A 10622-nucleotide genomic window follows, 5' to 3' on the forward strand; every position below is an offset into this window, starting at 1 on the left:
CTTTAGAAGTAGAACTTGACATTTATCCCTGTTCAATTTCATTCTGTTGTTTTCAGCCCAGCACTCCAGCCTATCAAGATCACTTTGAAGTTTGTTTCTGTCTTCCAGGGTATTAGCTATCCCACTCAATTTCATGTCACCTGCAAATTTGATAAGCATTCCCTGTACCGCCTCGTCCAAATCATTAATAAAAATGTTGAAGAGCACTGGGCCCAGGACTGAGCCCTGTGGTACCCAACTCATTACCTCCCTACAGTTTGAGAAGCTATCATTGATAAGCACTCTTTGAGTCTGAGTCTGTAGCCAACTGTGAATCCTAATAGTTGTTCCATCTAGCCCACATTTAGCTAGTTTGTTGAATAGAATATTATGGGGCACTTTGTCAGAAGCTTTGAAGAAGAATCATAGAATAATAGAGTTGGAAGAGGCCTATAAGGCCATCGAGTCCAACCTCCTGCTCAGTGCAGGAATCCACCTTAAAGCATCCGACAGATGGCTGTCCAGCTGCTTCATGAATGCCTCTACCGTGGGAAAGCCACAACCTCCCTAGGTAATTGGTTCCATTGTCATACTGCTCTAACGGTCAGTTATTGGGGCATCTCTAAAGATTTGGAGCCCAGACGTGCTTTTCTCTACAACACCCATGAAACCCAGCTAAGTTGAAGAACGGGTAAGTAGTGACAACATTGTGGGTGGGTAGACAACACTAAAGATGCCCTTGGCATGTCTGGAGTGAGGATAAGATTTTGCCTCCCTGAGCTGCACTGATGAGGGAAAAGGTTCAGTAAAACTGAGGGAGAGGGAACTTAAGTTGGCGAGTGTCAGTTATGAAAACACCTAAGTCTTTTAGTTGAAAATCCTGTAAAGAAATTTTACAAGATTATGAAATGAAAGAACTTTCAGAACACAAGTTAAAGTTTCAATACATATATTGCATGTGTGATTTTTGTTTTGTTTTTGGCATCATACAGACCTCACACAACAATATTCTTTTGCAAGGTACAAAAGCACATTTGCTTAGAGAAGAGTGAAAGTGATGTTACTCCAGTGATCTCAAATCATCGAAAAGATCCCACAGAATTAGCGTGGGAAGGTTTACCATTATGAAACTGAAGCTGTTGCAGTTTTTCCTTTGGAATTCCATCTCAACAACCTCTTACAGATTTTCCTTTATATGAAGATTTCCTCACTGTACAAGTCCACAGACGTGTGGCTTAAAAACCACACTGAGCATTTATAGGCTGCAGTTCAGGCGCTCTGGTCAAGGGATGTGTAGCATGAACACATACTCTTTGTCATTTGGAAGACATACTTGGTGCTTCAGCAATCTGAGTACGAACAAGTCTGACTGCTCAAACCAAAATATAGTTCCTTGGAAGGAAACCCCACTGCATCACACTGGATTGACGATTGCAGCTTGTGTCCAATTGATACAAACACTGAATTTTGCCTGCATCACTCCAAGAAAAGCTGTCAGTTGAACTTGGTGTTATCTCTTGCTTTAGAAGTGTGATGGGCCAATGTAGAATGTTTTTCCTGCTTCCTAAAAATGTTAAGGGCATACTTGTACAAAGGTGGATGCACACCTGAGAACATTTTATCCCTGGGGGGAGGGGCTCTTGTGGCCCTCCAGATGTTTTGGCATACAATTCCCGTGATCCTTTACCATTGACTATGCTGGCTCGGGATCATGGAAGTCTCAGGCCAAAACATCTGGAGGACCACAAGTAGCTGGCCTCTTTTTTTATCCACTTGGTCTGCACTCACTGGTCTTCAGTTTAAATTGACCTTCTGGCCCATCTGCACAGATTAACAGGTTCAACAGAACGGTCAGGATACTCTACACCTAGTTGTACTGTGCCAGTGCATTCAATAAATTTTCATCCACAGCACCCCTAAAGCCGCACAGTGGCAACACAGCCATCTCCTGCACAACAGCTATGGCTTAGGTTAGCTTTAATTCTACAATGGAAACATGCTACCATGTCCATTTCCCTATATTTAGCTGCAGGTGCATTTCACAAAATCCCGATCAACATTAGTGTTTCAACGTGAAAGCAGTGGCACAGACAGACCAACCGGAGCATAGTGCATCATCTTCTACATAGGTAGTTAGGAAAAAGTAATATCCGAACCCAATGTAGCTTTCAATAATCTGAAAGCTGCTGCCTTCTAGCAGAGTACCAGGCTGCCATTTTGCCTAGGTATTCCACACTTTCCAGAAGCCGGAACATCCAATTAGAAAGCCATCAATTAAACTCTGTTTCTTAAAGGCGTATCATTAAAAGAACACCACCACCCATCCCCCACAAATAAAAAGACCTTAAGAGACAGATATACTCATCATTATTTTCATCTCCCACTACTGTTCTGGAAGGTCGTATCTCTGGGTTATTATAAGAGAATGTAAAGGAAAGTAAGGACAAATCCTCAAATATGATTTAATTCCCAAAAAACATCTAGGCCTCCTTTTCCCCTTCTCAGCTAGAGGCTGTGGCTACAATCCAGAGATCCCCCCTTTAACAGGCAAAGACATCAGGGCATCTCAGTCCCACTCTCGCCCCCATGAAAACCACAGCTATACTGGCAATTGACCCAGAGATGGCTCCCAAGTTTCAGAAGCAGCTTGCCAGACAGCAAAAAGAGGATGTCAGAAAGCCCACTGGTCAGGAGGGGCTCACTGTACAAGGTAATGCATCACAGCCCACCTCTTAAAAACACTGAGCAAATGAGAATTCATGGCGAGAAAAGAAAACCAGAAGAGGGTTAACCCATCTTCCGCAGGGCCAGTGATGTGGGACATCCCAGGTCATGAACAATCATCTTACCTCCATGCAGCATGGAAGTCACAACATCATAAGCAGCAGCAGCAGCAACTTTACATTGGGCAACGATTCTCTCCTCCCCCTCCCACAATGCCAGTCCAGAATAAGATCGTCGATTTGTTCTCTTGAAAAGTACTTCAGAGATCCGTAGGTTTCTCTATGTACCAAGGTCTTCTAGAAGTGGTGGTGGTCACACCCGCTGCCGATACTTCAGGAAGGCCCATATGGCAGCCGCAGCTACAGCCAGCCCTGGTACCAAAATCATACCCAAGGGAATGCCTCCGGGCTCTCCGTCTCCTCGGTGGCTTGAGGGACCGTTCTGAGGCAGCAGCTGCAGTTGGGCAAAGAACAACGGTACGGTTGAGTCAGAGCATGAAACAGCAGCCATTCCGAAGTAATGCTTCCTTCTCAAAGTGAGCACGGCCAACGAAAGGATGCAGGAAATGGCCCTCCTAACCCAGTATTGTCATCACTGATTGGCAGACACACTCCAAGGCAGGGTGGATTTGATTAAATCACGTTGATTTAAATCATGATTTAAATCACTACTCAGAAAGACTCGATTTAATCATGGGACTCCACCCACCCACCCCCAAATGCACTCTTCCTCGCTATATTTACATAACTCAGAAGTACCAAAGACTCATTCTTGCTGGTATAATCTTAATATTTACAACCAGATGAAGGTTTTATTTTTAGAATAGCAACTTTTCATATTAGTTTTACAGTTATATCAAAAAAATACTGATTTAGTTATACTATTAGAAACATTTCATAGCTAGATAATTATGAAGTTATTGCGAGGTGAACTATCTCCAGTTTAATTGTTTAATCATTCATATTTGGACAACTTTTCTGCTGTACTTTATTGGAAGGAGAAAAATAATCTTACAGAAACCTCTGGAAGAGCATGACATTATGAATGGATTAATGGAATTCATTTACCAAAAACTTAAAATAGCCTCATGCTACATAATTAAAAACGAATCATTATTTCATAATCAATAACCTTTGGACTATAATGTATCTTAAATAGAAAACTATCTTTAGATACATTTTTCCTCAAAAAGCATTTTATTAAAAAAATCAATTTAAATCAAAAAAATCTGTTTTTTTTTTTTAAAATATCATTGATTTTTATCTACCCTGCTCCAAGGTTTCAGGCAGGATTTTTTTCCTCCCCTAACTGGGGATGCCAGGGATTGAACCTCAGTGCCATGTGCTCTCCCACTGAGCCACAACCCCTCCCACAGCAGGGACTAATGGGAATCGTAATCCCAGCTGGGAAACGGGAAGATTCTGCTCCAGATTAACAATGAATAACTACTGTAGGTTTACACTTTAATGAGATCTTGCAAACTTAGAAACAATATTGTGATGTAAAAAAAAATAATCTTTATGCTTGAGAGAAGTGATAGAATCTCCCAGCTCTGCTGAATTGCCTCTCACCTGTGCTTATGGTAGGCGTGAAGATACCTTCTTCAACACCCCCCTTTTCAATGAAGCCCTTTGTGATGTCTGCCCCTCCTTTATGCAGGCTTTCCCCTATTATCCCTTCCCACCCAGGATTAAGTCCAAGGCTTGGGATGTCCCTGCCAAGTCAGCTGTACATACTGACTTAGCTAACTTTCTACCCCACCGCAATTAATGCCACGTGCGTCAAATTTGTCACTGTTGCTATAATTTCAAGTTTGGGGAAGTGGGTGCTGGCGATCAAGTGCTAATGTACGTGGTAGCCTAGACAAAGACCAAGCCGGCACATGGATTTAACGCAGTAACGCCAAATCAAAGTGTATTATTTGCAAGATGTTGTGTCAGAGCTGTAGATGTTATGAACATTTACATAAATGATTAATAAATAGCCTCAGCCTGCCTTACGGCCCCTTAAACCCTCCCTCAAAATCAAGATGGTGCTTTGCCAAACACCAAATCCTATCATCCGCAAAACTAAACAGACAAAACAGAAAAATCCTCCTCTGACGTCACCCACTAACACCCCCTGGAGAACCAAACCAGCCAATCACACAAAAGCCCCCTCCTGCCTACAGTTAACCCTTTCTTACCTGTATATATAGCTCCTGAAAAACTAAATACATTCATGTTACTGAAACAGGTTAACCTAAGAATCAGGTGATATTGTCACACCCTTCCTAACCACCACCACCACCACCCTGACCAATTACCTTCATCTGCAATCACACCAACCACAAACATGAATGTTTATGCTCTTATTCATCCATTTCTACTCTTCTTCAGTCTCAACCTGCGGTCAAGCTTTAGATCAGAAGCAGCTTAGAAGAAAGTCCTGCTCTTCTTTCGTTGCAGGCGAGCCCTTCTCATAGTAAAGTCATGCGTGACATCATTTTTGTTTGGTGATCTAACATAGACCTGGTTAGCACGACACAACAACCTGCAGCGGGCTGTGAGCCACATTTGTGTCAGCATGGCTTGTTGTGTCCTGCGAACCCAGCACAGCAGCGTTGAGCGTGTTTTGGTAATCACACGCAAGCCACACTGAGAACTCATGGCATGTTGCTGGCTTCTTTCAGAGTAGCTTGTCATGATATGCAAACCTGGCAAAGTGGCTTATGCAGCTACAGCACAGCTAACTGAGAAGAATGGTGAAAACCCAGTCACCCCTCACAATCTCACTGGCACCACCTCTCGCCTCCCTCCTCTCAATACGAAATGATACAATAAGAAATGATACTTGTCAATTTACTCTTCCCCCCCCCACACACACACACACCTTTGGGTGATGAATGCAAATTCACTAAAGTGTAGTAGTTACTTGAATTAGCACTGTAATTCATGTACGTTAAGACAAATCTCCCCGAAGGTGGGGAAAAAATCTAGAAAAAAACCTACACCAATTAGTGGAGTAGAGAGGTAGGATCCTGAGGTTCTGCTGCAAAGGATAATGGGATATGTGCCAGGAACAGGCAAGAGGACTACGGAGGAAACAAGCCAAAGACACCTGATCGTCTGTCCGGAGTAATGTGGGTTAGCGATCAAGCAAACAACCCACCACGGGTTATTTTTAGGCTGGTTTATCGTGCTGTGTGAAACGGCCCATGTGCATGTGGCAACAGCAACCACTTAAAGCAACATTACCCAATCTGACTCCCTCCAGATGGGTTGGACCACAATACATGCTAGCTGGAGGTGATGGACGTTGAAGTCCAAAGCATCTGGAGGGAGTAGAGTTGGGGAAAGGCTGGTTTACAGTGTGAAGAAAAATGTGAACTCTTATATAAATCACCCTCCCAAACAATGAGAAGCATTTCTGCCCCTCTCTCCAGAGCTGCCATGTACATTGATGGTGCTATATAAATAAATAATAATAATAATAAGCATCTGAAACGTTGAAGTTCAACATTTCTGTAATCACAACAAGGGTCTCTCATTCCCTCCCATCCCCAGCTTGATAAGACATCACCTATAAGGATTATCCTTAAAGCTGAAGGACACGACAAGCAATAATGTCAAGGACCAAGGAACAGAGAATACACACCCTGTGTTGAACCTTTAGCGATACCTTGTCACCCGCGGTTCTGAACAGATCCACAACATGCTTGTGTAACATGTTCTTCAACTCTTTGCCATTAACCTGGAAAAACAAAAATGTGAAAGCCAATTTAATCATAATCATTTTAGGCATAAGCAGACACGCCACCTGAAATGTGAGTATCCAGGTGCCTAAGAATATTCTTATCCACACAGGAGAATCCAGTGGTATCCATCCAGAATGGACATCACTGGCAGAACGTATGAGCCCTATATGTTACAGTCTGGGTGACCTTCCAGAGCTGATTGAGGGGAAGCAAATGGAGGGGCTACAGAAGGGAAGCAATCCCAGTGACCCTGAAGTAGCCCATTGTGTGTGTGTGTGCACAGGGACATGCACCATGGGCATTACACACAGCCCTCAGGGCTGAAAAGACTGTATACCCTTGGTATACATTCAGCTCTCTGATCTGTTGTAGACAAGACCACAACACCTTTCTTTTCAGGTCTGGCTTTGGTGAAGACTGGCTCCTGGTTTTATGCTGATGTTACTTTTTTTTCTGGATGGCTTCTAATTCTTTAACTTTTTTGTTGTTGTGTATTTGGTGGTTTTACATGCTATTTTTTTTTTGCTGCTATTGTTGAATTTTTAAAATATTTTTATTTTATTATGCAAGCCACATTGAAAGAAATTTATTTTGAAAAGTAGCCTGTGAATGTGAACAACAACAATGAAAATATCAACAACACACCTCATACACAGATGATGCTATATAAGTAAACAGTTGCTACAATCGAAGGCAAGCCCCAGGTATGTACTGTGGAACATGCTAGCTGAGGGGAAACTGTGGATCCTTACAGTGCATTGCACATTGTGCACACATGGCGAAAAATGATGTGTGGCCATTTCAGGGAAGAAGTGGGGACACAGGACATTTTCCATTCGTAAGACCACCATTAGTTGCGAGGTGATGTTCACTGCTTTAAGCATTCACTGAAAGAGGAAGACTTGCAACATACCAGTAAGGTTCATTTCCCCCTTAGAGGCAAACAGCCCAAGCCTCTAGAAAGGTGGAAGGAGGGCATCATTAACTTATCCGAGAATGTCCTTTCCTTCATTCCAGAGACAGACAAGTCACAGGCAGGATAGATTTGGTCATGCCTTTAAGTCACCTGCCTCTAGAAAGGGGTGAAAATTTGCACTTGTCATAAAACACACACACAGTGGAGATGAGGCAAAGCCGGAGCAGATGCTTACAAAAGGAACAAACCTTTTAAAACACACAAACCACCACAACCTCGGCTTGGGTTCCCCCCACCCCCAAAAAAGCACAAGAGTTGAAAATTGAAAGATCCCTTGTGGAGTCAGCCTAGTTTTGGAGGAAATGTACTAAGTTTCTAAACATTATTCTTCAACCTGAAACAAGTTCTGCAGTACATGAATTTTACGTACTGTTAAAATTTTGTCTCCCTCCTGCAGGCGTCCATCAAGTGCAGCGGCTCCATTTTCTTTGATCCGACTGACATAGATGCCGGAGTCGTTCGCGATGTACTGCTGGTCAGTCCCACCAACTATATTAAATCCCAGGCCTAAGAACATGAACAAGTTACAGAGACATGAGAACCTGCACAATTAGAAGTCAACCAGCAAATCAAAAGCACCTACTGGAGGCCATTCTCTTCTGCTTCAGTAAAACCCAAAGAGCCGAGGTAGGCGTTACGTTGTGTGGTAAGTAACCATGTCTGTTGTTTTTTTAAAAAAAAAATGGGATGGGAGGGAGGCTTTTAACTGGGATCAAAGAATGTAGGAAGGGGACGTATAAGAAAATAAGTGCCATTCTGGATCAGACCAAAGGTCCATCTAGTCCAGCACTCTGTTTACACAGTGGCCAACCAGCCATCGGCCAGAGATGAACAAGCAGGACATGGTGCAACAGCACCCTCCCACCCATGTTCCCCAGCAAGTGGTGCACACAGGCTTACTGCCTCTGATATTGGAGATAGCACACAACCATCAAGGCTAGTAGCTATCGATAGCCTTCACCTCCAGGAATTTATTCAACCTCCTTTTAAAGCCATCCAAATTGGTGGCCATCACTACATCCTGTGGTAGTGGGTTCCATAATTTAACTATGCGCTATGTGAAGAAGTGCTTCCTCTTATTTGCCCTGGTCCAGGTTTAATACTTACTTGCCCAGCTATGATGCCAGCAAACACTCACACAACGCAGTGTGGCAATTAGACTTAAGGAAAAAGTACCACTGGTGTCAGTGAGTATTTCTTCTAATACTGATTGCCACAAAAAGTAATCTGAACTACAGAACAACACTCATATCATTTCAAAAAACAAAACCTTCTACCTTATCAGCCCTGGAAATACAGGTATTGAAGGGTGGGATATAAACAAATTCAATTAATAAATTAAATGTAATAACAATCAAATTATTCTTCTATAATACAGAAGAAACGATGAGAGAGAAATTATCAAGACTGTCAGCTATGAAACCAGCAAAGATGCTCAATCGGAAAGCAATCAAAGTGATCCAAAGCTGCCAAAAAAAAAAAAAAAAAGTGCCTTGCACTGCATGCTTCTTGGGAGCCAAGGAAGCCAAGGGTTAGTGGAATTAAGAATATCTGCCCTTTAATTAAAGGCAAGGCTTGAACTGTACCCAAGATATAAGATACTTCTTTCTTTCTTTTTTTCTTTCTTTCTCCTCCAGGCTCCAATACATAGCAAAACTGATAAATTGGGAACATAGTTCATTGGTCTAAGCAGCATAAGGCCAGTGGCAATTAAGTTCACCGCTCTAGGTGGCTTAATGCCACTAGCACCTGAAAAAGATTTGAAAAGTCTTCTTCAAAATCTGCAGTTACCAGCAACATTGGACTTTTTATTTTAAACATCATACAAGTTCCTGAAGCCTAGAATATTAGACACATGAATATTAGATAGCGACATTGGGTAATTATTAAAGCAGTGCCATTAAACTTCTGGATTATTTGTTAACAGCATACACATACACAATTCTTCCCAAGAAACTCAGAACAGCTCAGGCAGGTTAAGGTGACCCCAGGGATCACCCAACAAGCTGCGTAGCTCAGCAAGGATTTGAACCCAGGTCCAAGCCAGGCCATCTGCCTGTTCCAATGTCAGATCTAAAGGTCAGACGCAGGCCCTCTATAATGAGAAGACCCCTATTCAACAAAGGCCACCAGAAAGCATGTCCTCTCTCAACACACACATTGCCACATCCGCAAACTCCTTCCACCAAAGCACTCCATTCCCATTTACAGTGCAAACTTATACAGACTTCAGAAGTAAGCTTCATCGAATTCACCGAGTCTTACTCCCAGGTAAGTGTGTACAGGATTGTTGCTTCAGTGTTGCTTTCTATTTTTCTTAACTGAAGAATTTGCTTGCATGGGGAGGATGTGTGTACAGTGAGGGTATTTAGAAAGTTCTACTGCGACTTTACTGTAAAATGAGCCATACACATACTTCTCCTTTTATAGTAAAAGGAAAGAGAAAGAGAATTCTCATGTTAAACCACAAATGTTCTTTTCGGAGTGAAGGCGGCGGGAGACATGTATTCCATGCACAAGCACAGGCCGCCTTTGACTTTGGACCGGAAGGTGCTCGGCTGAGATTCATCACTTCCTCAGAGAGGGGAGAGAGCCCGGTCCTTCCATCCGAGCCCAGACCTCCCATCCACTAGCCACCTGCCAGTCCTACGCATTAACTTAAACCCAGCCGCCTTTCTAAGGCATAGGATGGCGAACCAGAGCGCAGTGCAGAGTGAGCTTTAATCTGTTTCTCCACCAGCTGCACGAGGGAGGGAGAAGCTGCATCCGCTTCCCACGGATACTATTTTTAAAAAAGTTAATAACATTTTAAGGGCTCTTTCCCACGCTCTGTTGATTTCCAAGCGAAGCGAGGAGCGCAACTCTATAGGCCTGAGCCTGGTGCTTTCCTGCCAACTCGAGAGTTGATCGTTGCCCGGGGATGTACAGCAAGAGCAGCAGCAGCAGCAGATCCAGTCTCCGTGTTGCTCAAAGCAGCGATGCAGGCGGCGACTGCCGCCCTCCCGCCCCCTTTCTTTGACTTTGTACCTGAAGGTCCTCGGGTGAGATTGATCGCTTCCTCAGAGAGGAGGTAGTCCACGCCGCCGTTCATGCTGCGCCGTCCTGCGAGGCTCTGCCTCCCACGCCACGGCCGGCCCCCCGCTCCTCTCGCGCGCTCTCCCGTACGCGCTGAAGGTGAAAGACGAAGACCTACACGAAGGGGGCGGG

At 43.6% G+C, this 10622-nt stretch overlaps 1 protein-coding gene across 1 annotated transcript; it reads right to left on the reverse strand.

Annotated features, from left to right (window-relative positions):
- Positions 1-911: 911 nt before the first annotated feature.
- SYNJ2BP (synaptojanin 2 binding protein) lies at positions 912-10573 on the reverse strand. The gene is made up of 4 exons (XM_063117595.1): positions 10443-10573; positions 7786-7922; positions 6340-6435; positions 912-3156 (listed from the first exon to the last, which is right to left on the reverse strand). The coding sequence occupies exons 1-4, from the start codon at positions 10504-10506 to the stop codon at positions 3016-3018; spliced, it is 438 nt and encodes a 145-aa protein (XP_062973665.1). The 5' UTR covers positions 10507-10573; the 3' UTR covers positions 912-3015.
- Between the last annotated feature and the right edge of the window lie 49 nt (positions 10574-10622).

This window comes from Elgaria multicarinata, chromosome 2 (assembly GCF_023053635.1).
Source record: "Elgaria multicarinata webbii isolate HBS135686 ecotype San Diego chromosome 2, rElgMul1.1.pri, whole genome shotgun sequence".
In the NCBI taxonomy this organism is placed as follows: Eukaryota; Metazoa; Chordata; class Lepidosauria; order Squamata; family Anguidae; genus Elgaria; species Elgaria multicarinata.

What these genes read in the sequence shown, in the direction of transcription:
- SYNJ2BP (XM_063117595.1), bottom strand. Translation starts at nt 10,506, where the DNA reads ATGAACGGCGGCGTGGACTACCTCCTCTCTGAGGAAGCGATCAATCTC. An exon ending in AGGGAGACAAAATTTTAACA is followed by an intron (nt 6,436 to 7,785) that starts GTACGTAAAATT and finishes TTGTTTTTCCAG; the next exon opens with GTTAATGGCAAAGAGTTGAA. An exon ending in CGCTAAAGGTTCAACACAGG is followed by an intron (nt 3,157 to 6,339) that starts GTGTGTATTCTC and finishes GCCCAACTGCAG; the next exon opens with CTGCTGCCTCAGAACGGTCC.